Source organism: Odocoileus virginianus, chromosome 34 (assembly GCF_023699985.2).
Source record: "Odocoileus virginianus isolate 20LAN1187 ecotype Illinois chromosome 34, Ovbor_1.2, whole genome shotgun sequence".
NCBI classification, from domain to species: Eukaryota; Metazoa; Chordata; class Mammalia; order Artiodactyla; family Cervidae; genus Odocoileus; species Odocoileus virginianus.
In genome coordinates, this window is record NC_069707.1 from 1,242,524 (window position 1) to 1,265,814 (window position 23,291).

General features: G+C 50.7%; 2 protein-coding genes across 3 annotated transcripts in view; one reads left to right on the forward strand and one right to left on the reverse strand.

Annotated features, from left to right (window-relative positions):
* The first annotated feature begins 1,932 nt into the window (after positions 1 to 1,932).
* Positions 1,933 to 3,545, forward strand: LOC139032986 (uncharacterized). Its single transcript, XM_070461425.1, has 2 exons — positions 1,933 to 2,983; positions 3,448 to 3,545. Exons 1-2 carry the CDS (start codon positions 1,933 to 1,935, stop codon positions 3,543 to 3,545), a joined length of 1,149 nt encoding a protein of 382 aa, XP_070317526.1.
* Positions 3,546 to 4,444: 899 nt separating this feature from the next.
* SMOC2 (SPARC related modular calcium binding 2) overlaps positions 4,445 to 23,291 on the reverse strand; it is a 154,203-nt gene continuing 135,356 nt past the window's right edge. For both annotated transcript variants that reach the window (XM_070461328.1, XM_070461327.1), the window contains exons 10-13: positions 13,800 to 13,899; positions 11,713 to 11,987; positions 8,322 to 8,359; positions 4,445 to 5,965 (exon numbers count right to left, since the gene is read on the reverse strand). In XM_070461328.1, coding sequence (XP_070317429.1) covers positions 5,948 to 5,965; positions 8,322 to 8,359; positions 11,713 to 11,987; positions 13,800 to 13,899 — 431 coding nt within the window. In that variant the 3' untranslated portion in view covers positions 4,445 to 5,947. The remainder of the gene's footprint in view (positions 5,966 to 8,321; positions 8,360 to 11,712; positions 11,988 to 13,799; positions 13,900 to 23,291) is intronic.

Here is a 23,291-nt window from a genome sequence, read left to right on the forward strand (position 1 = left end):
TTCTGAGGTTAGACTTTGTGGTGTGACGGAGGCTGGTGATGGCAACGGGACTTGGAGGCACCGCAAAGAGAGTGCATCACTCCTCGCCACGCTGGGGGGCCGGGGGTGGGCGCTGATCTCTGAAAAGCTTCATCACCAAAGTTGCCAACTATATCCTGCTTGTATTTTCCTTTCCCTGGAACATATCTTGAGAGTAGCAATAATGACAGAACATAACTCATTTCGCAAGATTTCATTGGATACACATATCTTCCAGGCAAATACATCAGAAAAAGTCAAAAATAACTGGCAGGAGAGTTAGAGAGAAAGGGATGAAATGGAAGACAGACTCTTACGTCAAACCTATTGATTATTTAACATGTCGCTGGCATAATGGGACTGTTTTCATCCAGCCCAGCAGGAGTCTTTGGGCCTTTTGTGTGATCCCTTTTCAAAACACATTTAAGTGATTTATTTTATCTTACTTCTAGAAATATATTTCTTTTATTATAATAGGGCTCAGTTAATAATATTGCTCACCAAATTAGAAAGACCATTTCCTTAGATGAAAAAGCAGAGTTGGACACATTTAAAGTAATGAAATAGTTTTCTGGTCTAATATTCAGAGCGTCATGAATATGCAAATTTAAGCTGAAACATTCAAGGTGGTTCCCCCAGGGCACGCTTACAAGATCTTAAGAAGGAGTAAAATGACACTTCTCTGAACTACAACGGCCACAGTAGACTGGGAAGGCAACACGTGGGCAGCCTGGTTGGGAGCATAAAAATCCATCTTTTCAAACAAAGAAACAATCTATTGACTGAGCATAACTTCAACTGGCAGAAATCAAATCTTTGTTTTGAAGGTAAAATATTAATAGCAAGGTGTGTGAAATCTTTCCACTATGAAACACACATGAATTGAATTAACTGGTCAAGTTTATCAGAACTTAGCAAGCATTCACTTGTCCAGAGAAAATAGGCAGAAAGGGGGCATTTATTTCACATAAACTAAGTAAAGTGGAGTAAACCCCACTAGCTGTTCAGGGTCAGAGGGCAGACGGGGCCTGTGGAACACTCCATCCCGCCCCCGGCAGCCACCCTTCCATCCCATCCTGGACAGAAAGTGTCTAGCTCAAACTCTGAAGAAGAGATGCAAAGAAGAGACGCCAGTGGCCAAGGAAATTCAACGGCTATCGACTAAATGGAACTCGGGTCAAATAAAACACAAAGCCGCGTGCCTCTGCCCTCAGTCGTGTCCGGTCCCTGATGAAAATACTCACTCTCTGGCTGGTTCCCGGGACGAGGACTGTTCTTCCAGAACAGACCCAGGGGACCCCGGAGGCTGAGACGGGGGACCTGCCCGGAGCCCAGGAGCGGTTCACAGATGCGAGCAGACAGGTCACAAGATGAGGTTTGAAATGTGCTCATGCAGTCGGGTAAATCACACTGTGCTTCAACCACGGCCACGCAGAGACACACCCCCAACAGCCCCTCACCCTGGAGTAGGGGTGAGGCATGGGCAGGCCCAGCAGAGCCCCGCCAGCCCAGCCAACATGCAGAGAGTGATAAGAATAGACAAGGGTAGGGTAGACTGTGGAGTTTTGGGATGGTTTGCTTATAGCTTTGTAGTAAAAAAGTAGCTATCGCTTTTTAGAATGAAGAAATACAAAAATGCCTAAACGTCTAATTATTCAAAAATGCTTTACAAGTTTTGGCCACTGTGGTATGTGCTGTGCTCAGGTCACTCAAAGAGTCACACGCAAAGAGTCTTATCCAACTCTTTGCAACCTCTGAACTGTAGCCTGCCAGCTCCTCTGTCCATGGGATTTTCCAGGCAAGGATACTGGAGTGGGATGCCATTCCCTTCTCCAAGGTTTTGTGGTAGTATGTGATATTAGGGAGAAAACCATCATCATAACAGTCACCACCATCACCATCATAACCATCACCATGATCACCATCATGATCATCACCCTGATCACCATCACCACCACCATCAACACCATCACCAAAATCACCATTATCATCACAGTCAGCATCACAACCATCATCACCCTGATCACCATCACCACCATTACCATCACCATGATCACCATTATCATCACAGTCAGCATCACTACCATCATCACCCTGATCACCATCACCATCACCATCACCACCATCACCATCACCATGATCACCATTATCATCACAGTCAGCATCACTACCATCATCACCCTGATCACCACCATCACCATCACCACCATCACCATCACCATGATCACCATCACCATTATCATCACAGTCAGCATCACTACCATCATCACCCTGATCACCATCACCATCACCATCATCACCATCACCATGATCACCCTCATGATCATCACCCTGATCACCATCATCACCACCATCAACACCATCACCAAAACCACCACTATCATCACAGTCCGCATCACTACCATCATCACCCTGATCATCATCACCATCACCACCACCATCATCCCCGTGACCACCGTTATCATCACAGTCCGCATCACTATGATCATCAACCTGATCACCATCACCATCACCACCACCATCATCCCCGTGACCACCATCACCATTATCATCACAGTCCGCATCACTACCATCATCACCCTGATCACCATCACCATCACCACCACCATCATCCCCGTGACCACCATTATCATCACAGTCCGCATCACTACCATCATCACCCTGATCACCATCACCATCACCACCACCATCATCCCCGTGACCACCATCACCATTATCATCACAGTCCGCATCACTACCATCATCACCCTGATCACCATCACCATCACCACCACCATCATCCCCGTGACCACCATCACCATTATCATCACAGTCCGCATCACTACCATCATCACCCTGATCACCATCACCATCACCACCACCATCATCCCCGTGACCACCATCACCATTATCATCACAGTCTGCATCACTACCATCATCCCCCTCCTCCTCCTTACCTCCATTTTCACTACCACCATCACCACAGGCCCACGAGCTTCTTTCTTTCCGCCTTACTTTCTCTCCAGTCTGGCTCTGTTGTTTTTGTGATCTAGGGTTCACTTGGCAGCTTATGATGATGTCAGTCATTTCTGCACATGGGTTACAAAAATGCTGACAACTTCCATCTTGATAACTTTAGAAAATTCCGATTGTGACTTTCATGGGCGTGATTTATGAGTTGGTCAGTGCACTTCTAAATAATCTTCCACTTGGAGGTTTTTGACAAGGACGCAGGAGAGCATTTTTCAACATGAGAAGGCGGGGAGAGCCTTGGGGGAGGGAGGCATCTATCACCAAAAACAGCTGCACCAGGTACGTAAGGGAAACAGTTTCTGTTTTTCATTTAAAGTCTTAATAGTGAGCAATAAGAACCAGCTGCTCCAGCCCTGGCACGTTGGCCCACTGCCTCCACGGCCCCGGCGTTCCTCCAGCCTACCTGCCTTTGTTCAGGCTCGAAGTCTCCTTGGACACTCGTCATCTCCTACCTGCTCCAGAGCCAGGCCAAGCCCCTCCCCTTCAAGGAGCGCTTCCTGGCAGCTTCCTCTTAACTCCTTTCCAGTAGCATCTTGATTGCACAATTGAAGTGCTAAGGTGGAGTTTTACCAAGATGACACTTTTCTGCGCAGAGAAAGAAAGCACGGGTGAGGGGAGATTTACCAGGAAGGAACAGAGTCCTTTCTAGAGGCAGCGTGGCCAGACAAGAAGCTGCTGTGGAGATCACACCGTGATGGACCATAGTTAACAGGGTTGTTTGGCATATTTGAAAACTACTCAGAAAGTAGATCTTAAAAGTTTTCATCACTAGGGGGAAAAAACAACATTTTTTTGGTACCTATGTGAGAGGCTGGATGCTATCTAAATTTACTGTGACAGTCATTTCATGGTACATGGAAGGGAAATAATCATGCTGTGTATCTTACCCTTCACAGCCCTGTGCGTGAGTTACATCTCGGCAAAAACGAGGGAAGCAGCCCCCACTGCACTGGGAGATGTAGAGAGCCTAACCGACGATGGGACGCTGGGTCCGGAGACTCGGGCCGGGGACCCATGGTCTGCTGGGGTTTCTGGAGCTGTGATGTGAGCAGCATTAGCTTTAACCATGACAAGAACCTTTCTGTCTCTTCCGTGGTCCAGCCAGCATCCAGCAGGACAGGAAGTCCTCCAGCCCTCAGTTCCTCATGAGTGGACAGCCGCTTCCCATCAAGAGGATGAACATGTGTGCCCTTTGCACCAGCCTGCGCCCTTCACGCATGGATGCCTGTGCTTTCACCAGGGTGCACGTCACCACTGGTCATCTTGTTTGACAGCAGGAGACCGTAACCCCCAAAGGCTGTTACCCCAAGTCCCACGTCCATAGGGGTAGCACCTGGGTCCACCTCCCCCCAGCCCAGCATCCCTTTCTTGCCTCCTGATAGCAGACACCCTTAGAATGAAACAAGAGGCTGACTACGGTTTTGATAGCATATTTTATTTTAATCTAAGGAAAATGATTAAATTCAAAGTTCAGAAATATAAAAGATTATCCAATAAATTTAGGATCATAGCTGTTTCTTAAACAATGGTGACACACACGGGGCGGGGGCGGGGGAGCGGGTGGGGGCTGGTTGTGTGGCTCCAAGGTTTCACTTTGATTTTCCCGCAATTTAAAGGAGACGCCGCAGGAAACGTCTTCATGAAAACTGTCGAGACAGATCGACAGGCTGTGTGTTGGGACATCTGGGGCCGGGAAGATTTTTTTCCAAACCTAAAGCTCGAGCTGAGGCAGTGTCACAGTCTGTCACTCACTCCACTCCATGGAGCCCGTGGGCACATCACGGAGGCGGGGCTCCAGCCCTGACGGGGGCAGCCGGCTCTCCCAAGGCCCGGCCTCGCTGCCCCCATGGGGCCTTCAACTGCCCCCCACCCCTGTCCAGCCCCACTCGGGTGAATTTCCCAGCAACCAGTTCTCGAGCCCTGGATGCCTCCAGGAAAGAAGAAGGGAAGCGGGGGCACCCACAGGCCTTTGTCCCTGGCTGTCAGGACCAGGGCCCAGCACAGCCTCGCCTGGCCACTCCTTCTTTAAGGAGGCTGCTCGTAACTTGCTCAGGTGACAGTTTTCCCTTCCCGGGGGCCCCGGGGTAGACCATGGCTGGATGGACAGGGGCCAGGCGTAAGAGGAGAAGAAGGCTGACAAGCGTGTTTGGCTGGCTGGGTCAGATCATGATTAAATTTACTCTTCTGAACATCGGGCCCCTCCACGCTGCCTCGGGAAGGCAGACAGAATTCTCTAGCGTTTACAGCGTGGATAATCTGAGCCCAAGGCAAGACTCAAACAGAAGCTCGCAATGGAAAAGCAGTCATACCACGAAGAGTTTGAAACGTCTCCTTTTCTACCAGGGCTCTGTGGCTAAAGACTGTGCTAGTGGTTGGATAACTCACTGCATGTGCAGGAACTCGGGAAGGAAAACCAACAGGCTAACACAAAATCCCAAGAAACGAACAGACCCGGGACGGGGACAGCAGCGGTTACAAACGTCTACGGAGCCGTGGAGCTTCCAACACGGATCCCGCGATGCCGCCGGGACAGGAGATCCCTCGCAAAGCCAACCTGGCGGGACCACTAGTAAGGCGCCCATCAGGAGGAGGTTGGAGCCAGGGCACCTCAGCCAAGCCTTCTGTTGGTTAACATGCGTAGGATGAAGAAATTAAGCTTAAACCCACTCAAAATACATCTCCACCAGCTACAGAGTTTGAAGGTCAAAGAAGGACACATACATTGTATGTGATAAATTTTCTGAAGCCAGCCCTTCCATTTTCACAGATTAAAGCCGTCTGTTTAAATATCTCATTTCTACAAAGTGAATTTACAGTTAAAGTACAAAGTGCAAATACTATGTGTTTGTTTTGTTTTTTTTTAATTGCTTTTTGGTGAGGGAGTTGGCCACGTGTCTAGGACCTGCTGTGGAGTCATTTATCCTTGCTTCCTTGGCTGAAAAAAAAAGACAAAAAAGAGATGTATTAAGACATTTGGAGCACTCATTTCTGAAAACGAAGGCTTGCCTTCCAGGAATAAAATAAATCCAGCTCATAAGAACAAAGGGAAAGCAACATTTTATATAGAAGTGAAAAGAGAGAGCACTTCACTTGGGATTGCTGTATCTGCTTAATCTCTAAGTCATGTCCGACTCTTTTGTGACCCCATGGACTGCAGACCACCAGGCTCCTCTGTCCATGGCATTTCTCAGGCAAGAATACTAGAGCGGGTTGCCATTCCCTTCTCCAGAGTATCTTCCTGGCCTAGGAGTCGAACCTATGTTTCCTGTATTGGCAGGCAGATTCTTTACCACTGACTGACCCACCAGGGAAGCCCCACTTGAGATGTAAGGATTAATTAAAATAAATAAAAGTATTTTGGGCACTTCTTAACCTCTAGCACTTTTCTTTCATTCAATGTTCAGAAATATAAGAAAAAAATATATCAGTTGGGGAAGTTAGCATTTATTTCATGTACTGTAAGTAGCTTCAATATATTAAACATTCTGCAGAATCTCCAATCACCATGGATTTATCATACAAATGTATTTTTAATGATCTAATTTATGCTTCAGATTTTATAGAGGCATAGCTGCTTTTTGACAATTTTATTTTCGTCCTTTTCATTCATTATTCCATTTCTAAGAAGAAATACAACTGAAAGGTTTGCTTACTAAGTTCCTGGAATTCTGCACTCTGCCAATTAAAAATCATACAGAATGAAAAGGAGAAGTAGTGTACAACCTTCTTGGTTTATTTTTCCACATAGACCCATTCCAACCAACACATGTCAGTTCTATTTAAAATAATGACATTTAAATATTGAGGAGACTTCTGGGTTGGCTTTTATCTCCTGCTAAATATATGAACAGGTGGCAAGAAGAGATATTGCCTCTCCCACATTAAGTAAAGAAGACATTCTATTTTAATTAGTTGTGGAGAAAGATAAACCATCACCATGTTTAATCAGAGAATAAAACTGATCAGATTTGCTGGAGAAGTGGCACTAATGTTTTACATCCCTATCACTGACGGCAGGGTTCTGATCACCGATGATCGTGATGGAAACTGCAGAAGACACCCAGAAAAGAAGTTCACTTTTTTTTTTTAATTAAATATGAGCTTCATGCATCCTCTGAGATGCCCTTTATTTCCTGTCCTTGTATTTGGTTATTCATACAGTGAAAGCCTTTGGTGGTTGGACTCTTGATTCTTTCACGAAGTCTGCAAGGTCTTCAATTGGTTTAATAATGCCAGCTGCAGCAGGGCCTCACCCACGATCACGGTTTGCAGTGACAAACAGAAAGAGCTGGGGAGACTGTGCCGGATTCCTTTTCCAGGGAAAAAGCTCAGAAGTGAGGCTTGTGCCTGGAGCAGTTTATTTCAGACCGAGGCAGCGCATGTGTGCCCATCACCATTGTTATCTTAGGAAAAAAGTCATGTGGAAGTCTTGGGAACTCAGCCAGGTAATTGCTTTCAGACCAGCCCTGTTCTAAAGCACAAGTGATTTGCCCGGGGATTTAAAAAGTTGAAACCATAAACACTTGCTCAACAAAGAAGACCAACCATGTTACACATCTTTCCTAATGAAACGGTTTTAAGTTACATCCAAGGTGCGCTGCAGGCCTCCACTTCAAACCCACAACAGACACAGGGGCTGGTCTTAGGAAACGGGGACCTGACGTCAGAGAGGTGAAGACAAAATACACAGCAAGTTGGCGAGTGGTCTGGAGAAAGGAGGGTGTGGCCCTGGCTTCAGGGAGGAGGGAGAAACCGCAGAGACTCTAGGCCCGAGAGGGCTGTGGTTGGGATGGCACGGTCATCTCCGCTAACTGCAGGTGGAGACCCAGCCTCAGGAGAGCAGAGGCGGTCTATGAGCACACACGGCAGGAAGCCGAGTCCCTTCCGAGGCGGCGCTTGGCAAAAAAGGAGGTGCCCCGGCCCTGCAGTCTCCCTCACCTTACACAAGCAATAAATTACAGGTGCAGATCCCGGAGAGCTGTTTAAATATATATACACATACATAGTCCCACAAAACAGGGGGACTCAGAAATCTTTCTCAAAATAATAAATAACTGAAATTTCAAGTAGTAAAATAAATAATTAGGGCAAAATCTTGAAGCTGATAATTCAGCAAGTTGGTGAGTTCTGACAGAAGCTTGCCACGCTCTCTGAGGCCTCACAGGGGTATTGACAGGGTAAGTTGTTCCTTTCTTGGAAGGCGCTTCACTTTCCAAATGAAAAGAACTTAAATTGTTATTACCTACAACTAAAGCAGCCAGTTATTACAGCTACAGTGTAAACATACTCACCTGTCTATTGGAAGTGCTTTCAGCATTACCTCTAGGGGCTAGCAGGGGAAAAAAAAGAGAGAAAGAGATTAGAAACCAAATACACTTCATTAGTAAAAGGTTAAGTAGACTTTTTCAAGAAGAGATCCACATGACTACAGGGAAGAGGCATCCGCCAGCAAACTTTGAGAAAACAGGCTTTACATACATGCTCGGCATGGAGCATAAATAATGGATCATAAAAGCCAGTATATAAACAATTTCCAACAACACAGACACTCTAGTCCAACTTCAGAAGACTGTTCCATTTTGCCCCCAGATTCCACAGGCGTGTCCACTCGCCGTGGAGAGCGCCTTCCTGTTTCTCAAGCTCTGCCAGGGAGAGGCGATCCAGGCACCTGGGCGTCCAGCACGTAATGCCGGTGCTCTGAAAGCTTCACGAGAATCATTTAACTGGTTGGCTCAAAATAGCTATTCCCAGATTCTGCTTGGCTCCACCTCTTGGCTTGAGCCTCTTTCAGGACAGGGACCTGGGACCTCACCTGTGGAGACACTTTCCTGCCCCCACACCTCCACCTGGAATTCCAGTCTCCCCGTATCACCTCCTTAGCAAGCAGCACCCGTTATAGCAGATTTTCCCCATTTATTCCATTTCTTGTTTCCACACTAAAATGTAAGCTCTAGAAGTACATGGATTTTTGTCTGTTTCATTTACTGTGATTTTTCCAATGCTTTGAGCAAGGAGCCCCTGATAAATATCTTCTGAATGAGTCAGTAGGTGGAGGGCAGCACCCCAACCCCAAATGCCTTGATTAATTGTTAACGACCATTCATTCAATTAATAAACTAAAAAGAAAAATTATTTCAGGTTCAAACCTCTTCTCTTGCTATATTCAAGCAATCAGAAACAGAGCATGATCAGTTGACACACAAATATATTAAGCAAATTGCAAAAATATTGAGTAAGTAGTAGCTAAATGTACTATTTCTTTCACTTGCAGGTTTGAACAGTTCAAGGATCTGGATAATAGCTGTTACCACTCTCCACTTTGTTTGGCCTGCGATGACAACTTTATAGAGAAAGCAGGTGTTGGGCCATTGGTTCAAATTCAGAGAATATTAAACTGATACTTTGAATTTATTCTAACCAACTGGGCTGTCAACAATTGCCAGATTTTTCTTGGTTTCTTTTACAGTAAATAGTCTACTGATCATTGGAGGTAGCCACAGATTAAAGTTAAGTTACAGCAAGAAAAGTTAACACTTCTGTGAGTCTAGAACTTTGCTCTATAGATGAATAGAATATAAATTTCATTAATGACCCTGGGTGAAATAGTCCACTCAAGACAGAGTAGGGAAAAACTCCATGAAGGAGTTTTTTTAAATACATAAAGGGCAAAAAAATAACCTGCTAATTAATTTCAATGAAACAGAATGTACATCATTAAAATAAACATGAAGCCATGCACATCAATGAGAACAGTTTTCAGTGAAAACAGGAGCATGTACATCCCGGCTCCCAATGCGAAGCTTAGCGATGGATGGATGGTGGGTGGGGGTGATGTCATGGCATCCAATGATACTGGTCACTTCCAGGTGACACTGGACATTGAGATGTGGCTGTAAGGCAATATGCCTGAGAGAATATAGCCAGCATGGCAATTTGGGTGAAAAACAATTTGGTCAAAAATGAGCATTTCCTAATTGTTGATGTTCTGTACAATTGTCATTTTCTGTACAAGAATCATGAAGACATGCTGTCATCTTTTGTGAATTTTTTCCTGAACCCTTGGAAAATATTTTTTCTCTGTTCTATCTTTTCTCAATATTTTTCAGGATATTTTTTCATTTTTGCATTTTTTTGTAATAGCGAAAATTGAGATCATGCTCCCAATAATATGTCTTGGTTGCAAAAATTTAAATGCAAAATCTTGTTTAATTTCTTAAAGCAAAAATGAATGTGATTGAGTATACATATTATGAGCAAGTTTGTAGTGACAACCACAGTGCATAAATACGCACATATTTGCTGTTCAGTCGAGGTCACGATGCCAAAGACTGTGTGCATATGTGAACAGAAAGAGTGTTTGGAAAGGTATAGATCTGGTCTGACTTTTGTCTCAAAATAAAAGATCACATGTTATGCATGTTCTTTATTTGATTTCTCATATTTTTAGGATAAAAAATGTATTGTTAGGTAGTGAGCAAAAAAAAAAAGAAAAGAAACTGATAACAGCTTGGGTATTTAGAAATAATCCCTCCTGAATATTTATGCTTCTTTGACTTTTCCCTATTTCAAGTGACACAGGATAGGAAAAAATAAACAATAATAAAATTGAAGAAAACTAACAGTACGAAAAAACTAAGAGAAATTCAGCACAAAAAGAAAAAAGAAAAGAGTTGCAAATCAGCTAATTTTTTATCCAAATCACCAATGCTCATGTTTTAACAAATTGTCATTTTTACTACATTAGATTATTTGGGGGAGATCAGGGGCCATCAGTCCTCATAGCTCAGTCAGTAAAGAATTTGCCTGCAAGGAAAAGACCTGGGTTCGATTCCTGGGTGGGGAAGATTCCCTGGAGAAGGCAATGGCAACCCTCTCCAGTGTTCTTGCCTGGAGAATCCCATGGACAGAGGAGCCCGGCGGGCTATAGTACATGAGGTCACAAGAATCAGACCCAACTTAGCAACTAAACCACCACCATGGGGCCAGAGCTTTCCCGTCCCAGTTGAGCTACAAATACAGGGAGGCGTACAGACCACCATCTACCGATGCTCCAGACTCTGCTCTCAGAGCTGCTTCACGTTTCAAATGTGCTGCGAGTTTGGCAACAGGAAGACGGGATCGTAAGGCAGCAGCGGTGGGAGAGGCCCCATGGACCCCACCCGGCCCAGGGACCAAGGTGTTGGCTGGTGGTCCAGTGCTTGGAACAACGCTCGGGGTCCAGAGAGACGCACCCAACCGGCAGCACAGCTGAAACTGTTTCAACCGCAGAAACGACCGTTTGGAAACAGGAATGATTGAGCGGCTAATAGTCAGGCTGAAGGTTTGGTCAGGGGCCATGCCTGGGGTCCCCAAGTGGCTCCCAGGGGTCCCCAGTTTGCTCTTCAGCATCAGAAGGCGGCCACTTGGGGAGGGCAGGCTCCCCACCCCTCCCGAGGACAGAAGAGTTAAGACGCGTCTCGCGTCTTAGGAGCTCCAGACTGAGCCCTCTCCTTTCCAAGCCGGCTCCCCTCTGACCATTCTCCGACGGTCTGCCAGCATTTCCGTGAGCAGGGGACCTACAGTCAGATGGCACATCACACTTGCCTCCACCCTCAGACTGTTGGGACCGTTTCTCTGTCTTAACTCTCAGCAGAGGCGTGGAGAGTGGACGGGGGTGGCTGCAAAGTAAGGAGAAAGGCTTACTGTGGCGCTTCCTCGTATCCGCCTTGCCTTCCTCTCTGGTCGCGCCCAGGCAGCCCATCAGCTCTTGCAGGGAGATGGACTTGTCGTTATTCACGTCGCAGTACTCCACAAACTTCTTCACGCATTTCTTGGGTTTGGACTTCTTCCGAAGAAATCTCTTGAAGGGCTTGATTTCCTTTTTGCCGATGTCCCCGCTGTTGTTTTTATCCAGCAGTTTGAAATACCAGTGGACCACTCGCTCCTCCAGCGTGTGGCTGGGGTCAGGTTCTGAGAGCCTGGAAGACACGCAGGTGGTCAGGACCCCCGCCCCAGTCCTGGTCTGTCCAGAAAGGCATCCCCGCCCAGCTCTATATTTCCCCAGTGGAGGGACCTGCTTGTCACCTTTTCTCCTTCCTGAGGCATAAGGCTGCCTGGCTTTGCCCTTCGATATAAGAATGACTTTTTAAAAATAACTTAAAACAGAGATCTAGCAAACATTTTCAAGCTGGTTTCAAACTTGCAAATGGCACAGTGAGTTTGCACAGGCCGGTCGCACACCGGGTGTTGGCAGGTCTCGAGGACCAGGCCCCGTGGCCGCCACTCGGATCACAGGATGCCCATCTCCACCACCTGCACCCTGAGGCTTTCTGCTCCTCTAACTGTGCTCCTGGGCAGGCCGTTGATGTCACAGGTAAACTAAAAGGTAAAAACTATCATGTATCCTAAAGTGGTAACCAGACATCTTACCCTGGATTGAAAAAGAAAGTTTGGTATTTTAAGATATAAGTTAAAAACTCCTCCAGACGTTCTGCGTTCAAGGCTGACCGTGGAAACCCCGATCTTATGACGTGGTTTCTCACTAAGTGGAAGATGCCGGCAGGTGCTCAGGGAAGCCCTGGCCCTGCTTCCTCGGCCGGCTGTCAATCTCCGTGTTGCTATGAGCGTCAAGAGTGAGTCAAACGCCAGACGGTCCCGGGTATTAGGGCTTTCTGAGACAGTCGACTATTTCTCAAACTTTCAGAGGACCTTCTAGGATGGAAATTCACTTACTGCTTTCAACTGTAGTCTTACAGAGAAGAGCAATCTTTCTGAGAACATAAGATGTCAATTTGAACTTTGGGTGGTTTTGTACAGTTTAGCTTTCTACTGGATTCATAGCCCTGCCCTTTATTCTTCCCCATTCTGACTCTTAAGCAGAGACAGAGAGAGAGACCCAGAGGGGGTGGGGGGCTTTGAGTCAAGGGGACCAGAAATCTTAGATCAGCTAGAAGAGATGGAATAATCAAGGTTTGGGGAGGAAGGCCAGTGATCTAAGAAAATACAGACAGTGAGGTTCCCAACCAGAAAATGTGCTTTGAGATAAAGAGACTGATGATCGCTAATTAACAGGGGAGAGCCAGTGCTTGAGACACCGCGTCCATTAAATCCTAGACATGACCCTCCTGTGGGCGGACAGTCACCCACAGGTGCAGGTCAGCTTCAGGGACTTGACCGCATCTCAGGAAGCGGAGCTCAAAGCCTCAGCCCCAGAACCAAGCGCATCCACCGGGCGCTCAGGGCAAGCCTCCCGAGGTTCAGAAGTCAGACTCTGAGTGGTGATAACGCAATTAACACCCCTGAATCGCAGCCCCGGAAAGGGTTAAGAGGGCGAATGTTACATCATATATATTTTACTAAAGAAATCCTATTTTGAGAATTTTAAATCAAACAATTTAATGGGATGTATTTATAAAATCCAGTCACTGGCTCTGAAACACCATTCTGAAGCAGGGAGCCCTCTGGGCCGGGTTCTCCCATGTGCCCCTCTCCCCCGGCCAGCATCGGCGCCCTCCGCCTGATGGAACGTGGGGAAATCCCAGGGCCTTGGCCTGGTCCCACGCCGGCAACATCCTCACAGGACTGATCGCATTACAGGAAAACCTGCTAAGCAAACCTCCTCCAGGCGAGGACCTCATGCTTGCGGAGGGGTCTCCTCCACTCCGGGCTCTGCTGTGCCCGCTAAGCTGACCCCCGAGACTCCAGTGGCTGGACCCTGCCCTCCAGCTTCCGAGAGCCCCCGACCACCAGGCTCTGTCCTAGCCCCTGCTCCGAGGTCAAGGGCAACGCACCTGCCGGGGGAGGAGGGGTCGGAGACCGCATGGACCATGTCCGTGGACAGCGCATCCAGCACACTCGTCAGAAACTCGTTCTTTTTGGCACCAGGACAACCTGAGAAAAAAGAAAAAAAAAACAAGTACAGACATCTGTTCACATTTCCCAGAACTCACAGAGTACAGCAGACTTCCCTGTGATGGAAAGAAGGGCTGGTTTAGGACTCAGAGGTCTGGGGGTCAGGCACATTGTATCAGTGAGTTCATTAGAACACCTGCAAGTATGCTGCAGCCCACCCATGTTGATTTTAAACCCCAGCTTCTGAAAACTACAGTCTCTAAGACGTCTTGAATTATTTCACCACACCAAGAGATGGGCATTACCATCTGACTGCCCCCAAAGCGGCAGCCCCCGTGGCATCGCTGCCCCCGTTGGGTAGGAAGCCCCGAGGCTGGGAACCACCCCAGGCTCACAGGGCTGGATCAGGACTCGCTGGCGTCTGTCAGATGAATCTGGGGCAGAAGCTGGCTCGTGGCCCTCGAGTGATTCTGCAGAGGAGTTCACCTGAAGCTTAACGTTCCATAACGCTCTTCACCTCCGAGAGGTCACTGAACGGTCCCCAAGCCCCCTCCACCCTCAGCGTTTCAGGATGAAGAGATGCAGCTGCGCACATCTTTCCTGGGCTCCGAGAAGCAGGAGGAAGCCTCTGACCGGACTGGACGGCAGTGCTGAGTGTGGCAGCCAAGTCACTCAAGACCCGCGTGTTTACACAGTCAGAGAGCTATGGGTTTCACAGACCTCCTTTCGACACTTGAGTTTTTGTTATTATTATTCAAGCACATGTTAATTGCCTGTAGCAGGAATCCATTTACGCTGGTTTCCACTTTGTTAAATACACATATCAGAAAACAGATGCGAATCCCGAAGGGTCAGGGGAGGGTGAAAAAAGAGCTGTGGTGTTCCCCTATGAATACAATTAGCAAAGGAGATTGCGATCTACAGGGGAAACCCCCAGGGAGACCTTTACTTTTCAAGGAAAAAATAAAATATCACATTAACCACTCCCTGGGGGGGGGAGCAGCAGACCTGCGGCTGCAAGCACATCTGGGATGGTCATCTGAGCAGTGGTCATCGCCCGCTCCAGGGCGGGCAGCGCCCTCGGCACAGCGCATCTGAACGGTCATGTGGATATGGTCATCGCCCGCTCCAGGACGGGCAGCGCCCTCGGCACAGCGCATCTGAACGGTCATCTGACGTGGTCATCGCCTGCTCCAGGATGAGCAGCGCCCTCGGGCCAGCGCGTCGGGACGGTCATGTGGATATGGTCATTGCCCGCTCCAGGGCGGGCAGCGCCCTCGGGCCAGCGCGTCGGGACGGTCATGTGGATATGGTCATCGCCCGCTCCAGGACGGGCAGCGCCCTCGGCACAGCGCTGGGCTCCCCCAGAGCAGCCTGTCAACCGCCGAGAGGATAGAGGACAGCAAGCAGGCCTGAGGGCGCTGAGCTCAGGCCGGCACTCTGCCGGGCAGGCTGGTTCCCACCCGGGGAATACAGAGGTGTCCCAGAGGGTGTGCACCACCCACCCCGGCCCTGCTGCCCCCCCGGGAATCCCCACACCCCGCTGGCATCCAGACACCAGAGAGGGATGTGGGCAAGTGTCTGGGGAAAGCCTAACCGAGGCCACCGCTCGGGTCTGGACGGCTGTAAGGACGAACGATGCCGGCCTTTTGGGTGGTGAGTGACTTCAGTGGCGATCAACTCCGGTTACATTTGCTGCCAATTTAATCATATCCCCCAAATGAGGTGAAGGTTTTTAATCAGAAAATGAGATATATTCATCATGAAACACAAGACTAATTGCATCTAAAAGATTTAGAAGGCTTTAACGCACAGAACAGTTAACATTGAAAGTTTAATCTACTTCTAAACCAAGAAATATTAAGTCAATGCTGCTATTAGCATTTTTTATTTTTTTACCATGGTGTAAATTACAGACTTTAAAGTTCAGGTATCTTCCTGCTAAGGATTATATTGTGCAGTTGAGAGGTCACTTCAGTCCAACAAAAGAATACCTTTCATGTTTATTTGCAAAGACACTAAACTTCACCTGAGTAAATAAAAGGACAAGATGGTTTAGGCGCCAAGAAATGGAGCTACTGCTCCCGAGACAATTCCCGCCCACGCTGTGTGGACGTGGACACGAGCTTTAGGGTGAACAGCTAAGAATTGCACACGTGATGCCAACCTGCGACGGAGAACCTGATGACAGAGCTGTGCTTCCTCCACACGCCGCGCTAAGACCCAGGCAGAGGCCTGGGACTCGGGGGTGAGCAACCCTCAGATCCAGCAGACCCCGGCGTGCAGGTCCACATCCTCCCCTGACAGGGAGACAGACGCCGGGCGGCCTCACACTCAGAGACCTGTGGCTGCTGGTTTCAAGGACAGCCCCTCATGAAACAGAAATAGCTGCACCATCTCTGAATACGTGTGTGAACAAATAGGGCCAGGGCAGCACCCACTGTGGTCACCATCCTGGGAAACAGTCCCCACGCGGAGGATGAGGTGGCTGGATGGCATCGTCAGCTCAGTCGACGTGAGCCTGAGCAAACTCCGGGGGACGGTGAAGGACAGGGAAGCCTTGCGTGGTGCAGTCCATGGGGTCGCACAGAGTCGGACATGACTGAGCAACTGGACAACAATGATAATATGTCAGGGTCAGGCGGTACCGAAGGCTGGTAGACCAAGGGTGGAGGGGGGCAAGGACCACAGGCTTCACCTCCTGCCTGCACCTCAGCCCCCAGCTTTCCCCAGCTCTCCTGGGAGGACGTCTCCTCCTGGGAACACAGGAGTCCCAGGCCTGCTCATCTTCCACGATGTTTGTAAAAATGAGAAAAAATTCGAAGGAAAAATGCAGAGCACGCATGATTAAGAAGTGCCTTCTGGTTATATGAGAAGTGACAGCGCTACCAGGAACTGGACTGGGCCTCCCGAGGAGCCTCAGAGCTGGGGGGCGAAGGGAGCCGGGCCCCCGCCTGTCGGGTTTCCCAGGAAGCGCACAGCATCCCTATCCTCCCTCATGCTCGCCCCCTCGGGCCGCGGGCCGCAGTGACCGCCGCAGAGCTCCGCGTCCTGACTGCAGACCACGCCTTGTGGCCAGCAGCCTCCGAGCCCTGGGCCCAGCTCAGCGGGTCACTCACCTGGGGACAGCAGGTGCCCACATGAGGGGGCCCGGCCTCCCCCGCAGCAGCTCACCTCCATTCCCTCTGCCTGCAGGGCCTGGCACGGCCCCCAGTGCCCGTAAACCTCGTGCTGGGGAAACGGCGGCCGGCAGGCTCCGTGACGGGACCCAGAGTCACCGCGTATTTGTGTCCACCGCAGGCTCACTCCCTGCTGGACGTGGAGCAGGCCCGGAGGGCTCAGGTCGGGGCGGCTCAGGGCAGGGACAGCCCCGCACCAGGACCTTCCACGGAGACCTGACCGCCCGTCAAAGAGACGCCTGCAGAGGGGCAGCCAGGCGGCCCTTCTCCAAGCTGGAAGCAGAAGGGCTGCAACCATTGACTTACACATCCGAGGCAAAGCCCAGCACCCCGCGTGGCCTAGAAATGCTCAGTTGATTTCATTTATCTGCGAAATCCAAGGAAAATACTTGGCATCCTGTCGGAGTCCTGTGCAGACACCAGGTTCTAATCCCGGCCTGACCCGCGTGAGCGGGTGGCCGCGCCCCAGCCTCAGTCCCCGGGCCCGGCGAGCCCCTCGGCAACGAGCCAGTGGCCACTGCCCCCAGACACAGGCTCTGTGTGGCCCCAGGGAGCCTGGTTCATAGCTGACGCCTTAAAAACTATTTCACTTGTTAACTCCTGAAATGAATGCATTCTGCCCTGTCTGTGAGACATCTTTATTTTTTAAAATAGACGTTTTTGGTGTAGAAATCACTGACTTCAGCAACTTGACTGTTTCATCTTTTCCCTTTTTCTTGCAAACACAGATGGAAACCTTTTCAGGGCTGAGACCTCGACCACGTTGGTAACTGGCATCTGCTGCTCTCCCGTCACCCAGCACACTCAGGATCGCCCTTGAGAGGAGAGCCAACACCGAGACAGGGAAGGCGGCCCGGCCATGTCCTCATTGGATGGTGTTGTACACGGTACACAGCATTGGACCGTGTCAGCCAACGCCATGCCTAGCTGAGGTCCGCGTGTTGCCCAGCAGGTGAGGTCTGGGGGCTGTGGGTCAGCGGAAGCGGGGCTCAGGGTCCACGGCGGACCGGGTGACAAGACGCGGTGAAGGGTCAGGGGACAGCGAGAGACATCAATCAGGCTTTAAAGCATCTGGCACTGAGTGGGGCTCAAACGCTTCATCTGGCGGGTTTATTATTTGAAATGTCTGTGAAACTAATATAGGTGAGAAATAGCGTGAAATGGAAATAAGAAACCGTTCTCTGATTTTTGGATCCCTTTGAGGAGCTGTGTGTGCACCTGCATGTGTGTTCATCCCACTGTAATTATCTGCTTCCCTGTTCAGAGTTTTAACTCCTCAAGTTTTGGAAGTCTGCCTTCTCCCAAACTTTTAAGAATTTATCATACAAATTTTCAGGGAAGCCTAGTTTTGTGCGATTTCCCAGAGTGACATGAACACATCTGACCTGCAGGGTGTGGGTCACAAGCGAGAGCTGCCATCTGCCGCCTCCAAAGGTTGTGAGAAACTGGAATTAAGTTGCACCTGTTCCTCTAGAAACCTGACGACAAACACTGATAACTGTCTCTGAGCGGATTAAACCCACTCTTGCCTGAAGACTAACACAATCTACAAATTGCTAACCTACGTGAATTTTCAGTTCAGTTCAGTTCAGTTCAGCCGCTCAGTCGTGTCCGACTCTTGGGGACCCCATGGACTACAGCACACCAGGCCTCCCTGTCCATCACCAAATCCCAGAGTTTGCTCAAACCCGTGTCCATCGAGTCAGTGATGCCATCCAGCCATCTCATCCTCTGTCATCCCCTTCTCCTCCCACTTTCAGTCTGCAGATTTTAAATCCCTTAATTTCACTTACAATATTTTGGACCACATAAAAGCAGCTGAGTGGTTCGTAATTTCTTTCTCAATTACCTTTGCCTGAAAGTGAACGTGAACACAGGATGAATCACGCTATTCTTTTTTCCTGTGTGTCACTGGCAGGTGGGGGGAGCTGCAACGAGCTCCCTGCCCAAACCTCGTGCCCCGGAGCCGGAACATCACCTCCGTCCCTGTGTGCAGAGGAAGCAGGTTTGTTCCCTGGAGGGAGACTCCTCCTGCAGATGGGCAGGAGAAAGCGAGGCATAGGATCAGACCATCCTCGGCGGGTCACTTAGAGGTGGGAGATAGGATGGCAGGACACTGGCCCTAACAGTTTAACTCACAGCAGAGCTGTGGAGGAGAGAAGGGGAGGTCTGCAGACTCTGGCACCGCGTGGAGGCCCTGAGACCCGAGACTCGGCAGGGAGACAGTCTGCAGCCAGGAATGTGAGGGACCAGGCTCTCCGTTCTGCAGGCTCCGACAGCGCAGCCTCCGAGGTCTGCCCTGACCTCCACCCGCCCTCGAGCCCACAGGCCTGCACTTCCACTCGGCCAGAACGTCAGGCTCCTTCCTAGTCCAGGCTCTCCTCAGCTAGACACGGAGCTGGCATGCTGTTTCCCAACACACTGACGTGCCCAAGATATGTACAACAAGCCCATCTCAGGCCCTGGGGTCCCAGCATCCCACCTGGGGCCCCATGGTCCAGAAGGGGTCCCTGCACCTGGAGTTCCTGCAACTTCACTGACCCCATTTCATACCCCCACACACCCACCTCAGGACCACCTGCCTTAATTTAATACGTTTTTTTTTCTTAATTTTTAACTTTGTATGCAGTTCAAATGTTAAAAACATTAAACAGAGGTAATCAGAAAAGTTTCTTAAAGCATGCTTAAAACGTACCTGCGGCTAATAAAAAAGTACAGAAAACGTATCTTTATAGACATCCCCACCAGCTGGGAATTGAGTGCCACGGTCGAGATGACGGTGTTCGGACGTCCCCGGTGGCCCAGTGCTTAGAGACTGCCTGTCAGTGCGGGGGCCTCGGGCTCCACCCCCGGTCCAGGGGGGTCAGTCTGCGGCAGAGCGACCGAGCCTGTGCGCTGCGACCGCTGAGGCCGTGAGCCTGAGACGCCGCCGCGGTGAGAACTCAGCACCGCAACCAGAGAGGAGCCCCTGCTTGCCACAAGGCGAGAAAGCTGGGGGACAGCGACAGAGCCCGAGCGCAGCGGAAACGAACAAACGACAGGAGTTACAAAAATTAAGAGGACGGGGGCACCAGGAGGGCCCCGCGCCGCAGGAGACACTCTCAGGACGCCTCCTCGTACGTGCTTGGGCCTCCCTGTGACTCGGGGGTCAAGAAGCCACCTGCAGTGTGGGAGACCTGGGTTCAGTCCCTGGGCTGGGAAGATCCCCTGCGGGAGGGCCTGGCAACCCACTCCAGGATTCTTTCCTGGAGAATCCCATGGACAGAGGAGCCTGGTGGGCTGCGGTCCACGGGGTCGCAAAGAGTCGGACACAGCTGAGCGACTGAGCGCGTGTGCGCATGCACGTTCACACTTTAGGACACCTATGTGGGGCACAGTGGGTTCATTCTCACAAAAGGCCCTAAAGGAAAGCACAAACATTTCCAACCTTAAGACTAAAAGCAAAAAAAATCACTACTCCTGTGTATTAGCTCTAGCTTTTCATCTTTTCTAATATTCACTTATTTTATATATTTATTTTCATATTTTCTACAAACTTTTTTATTCTAAACAAAGAGGATTTTAGAATTGAGGCTGTACTTTGATTAGTTAACACTCAATAACGCGTTGGTGAGCATCAGAGCTTGGCTGAAGCCCACGCCTAAGGGACCCCAGCAGTTGTTCCCCTGGACACGTGGTCAGAGGAAGTCGGGCTTGGAGAGGCCTCCTCCTGGCGCCCTCATGCCTGAGGCTCCTTGGCTGGATGTGCCGCACTTGGGCCTTCGGTTTTAGTTCTCCTTTGGGTGGGTTGTCTGAGCCCAGCATGTGCATCAGGAATTGGCACTAGCTGGGATGTTCAGTGGGATATGTACTCGAGAGACTGTGTCTGTCCCGAGTCCCCTACACTTCTCAAGAACAACATCACGTCCTCAAACATCTGTGTGGTAACTGTTAGCCACACCTTCTGTGAGAAGCGCCAATTTTACCCTCAAGGAACTTATAAAATAAGGTGCCGGTGACGAGAGAGGAGGGCTGATGGTGACAGAAGTAGGAACCTGCTTACAGGAGGCACAGGCTCTCCTCGGCTCCCACGCTGGGGACAGTCCCCAGGGAGCTAAGAAACAGGAGCGTCTGAGGACACACATCCCCGTGATAACGAGCTGTCCTGACCTGCAGGTGCTGTTCCCAGGATGAGGGTCACTGGTGATGGCTCCCGATCCACGGGCTTCATCCTCCCCTCCCCGTCTCCTCAGACTTTGCCTGGCTCTTCTCCTGAGCACAAAGTCTTGAACGATCCCTGACCGTGAAACGGGTACATGAAGCATCTTTAAAACCACGGAGGAGGAGTCAGCAGTGACTGTCTTCTCTCAAAGCCTGGCACACCGGCCCTTCTTCCCATCCTTGCTCCAGCACCAGACGTGACGTGAGGCTCCCCACTCAACTCAATGAGATAGACCACGGGGGCCAGGGCGGGGAGAGAGCATGTCCTTACCCAGAGAGGGGGCTCCCGAGGAGATGTGGCCGGGTCCACGTGGTGCCAGCCACCCCCTGGAGGGGCTCTGACCGCCAGGCTCAGCTCAGTGCCCCAGCGTCTCTCGGAGAACCAAGGTCACCGTGCCGGGGAATCGCGTGTGTCTATTTAAGACTCAGGAGGGAGCGGTGATGCGGTGATGCGGTGCTGGGTACAGAAGCATCGCTTCCCGCTTTTGGACACACACCTTTCTTTATTCACTGCCCGCTCTCCACTGGTGGACTTAGCAGGTATTGCTGAGAGCACTTCTGAACTGTGCCCTGAGACAACAGCCGCCTTCCTGCGGGGGCTGAGCCGGGGCTGGAAGGACAGCTGCTGACTGGCAAGTGTTCTCGGGCTGGGAACGCAGCAACAGTGACAAGGTTATTACTGCAGCCCCAGGGATGACGGCCACGTGCCTGGCGGGCACACACGTGGCACCACCCAGAGCGACACCTGCCCCAGACCTGCAGGATCTAAGGCGACATCCTGTGAATGAGGAACGGCAGATGGAATCTCGGCTGCATAAGCAGACCAAAGCCTGGCTAGTCCAGGTGACCCAGGGGTGCAGGGAGGTCTCTGCCCCTGCAGCTCGGCATGAAACACCAGTGGACGCAGCGCCCCTCACCCCGCAGCCCAGCATCCACCCAGCCTGGCCAGAGGGAGTGAGCGGGTGGCCTGGGCCCAGCGACCCTCAGGCCAGGAGGCTTGGACTGGGCCCGGGCGTCCAGACACAGGCCTCCCCTCCAGGGGAGAAAGCTTCCTTCCCAGCCTCCCGGCTCATCGCCCTTCGATGCCTTTCTCTACAGCTCAGCCCTCTCACACCCTTTATGAGGAACTGAAGAAAGAGCCAGGCTAAACAACCAGGTAGACAGCCTGCGTGTGTTCACACCACAAGCCCGTAAAAAGCCCTTCATCTCCGTCGTAAAAAAGAAGTCTCTGCTCTACGACGTGCTTGTAAATTACACTTTAAGGGACCCATGACCTTGATTGGATTTCAAGTGAGGTTGCCTTTTGCTACACTTTTAAAATATTAATGAGTGAGCCAGTGTTTTCATAGCCATCTCAGAGCGTTCAGTCAAAGGCGATTTCTGCCACCTCCCTTACTGCCAATCAGTGCCTGGGTCCCTGCAGCAGAGACGGAGCCTGGGCTCGGAGGTCCGCACCCTGCCCTTCACGTCTGCAGAGGCTCTGCGCCTGCCCTGGCCTCCTTCCCTTCCCTCATCACAGCAAAGCCTGCTGAGGAGGGGGAGCGGGAGGGGAGGGGAAGGGGGAGGGGAGGGGAGGGGAGGGGAGGGGAGGGGAGGGGAGGGGGAGGGGAGGGGAGGGGGGGGGGGAGGGGAGGGGAGGGGAGGGGGAGGGGAGGGGAGGGGAGGGGAGGGGATGGGAGAGGGGAGGGGAGGGGAGGAGAGGGGAGGGGAGGGGAGGGGATAGCGAGGGACAGGGCCACACGCAGAGTGTGGGAGAACTCCAGCACGCAACAACAGTAACCGCAAACCGTGATGGTCCACAATGGAGACGAGGAAACAGGAGGTGAAGGGCATGGCCAAGGATGCCCAGTGACCCACCAGCCAGTCTCTGGGCCCCTGGGTTTTAATCAAATGCATGAGGCGATCGCCTCCTCGGAGCCCCAACACGGAAGCACAGCTTTTGAGATGACAGGGTGGGGCTGCGTGCCGCCTGGCGGGGTGTGGGCTGCAGCCGCCCCGGCTCACAGTCCCAGCCCCACTCCCGCACCAGGCAGCAAATGGAAAAGGGACCTG

What these genes read in the sequence shown, in the direction of transcription:
- LOC139032986 (XM_070461425.1), top strand. Translation starts at nt 1,933, where the DNA reads ATGATCACCATCATGATCATCACCCTGATCACCATCACCACCACCATC. An exon ending in CACTACCACCATCACCACAG is followed by an intron (nt 2,984 to 3,447) that starts GCCCACGAGCTT and finishes GCCTTTGTTCAG; the next exon opens with GCTCGAAGTCTCCTTGGACA.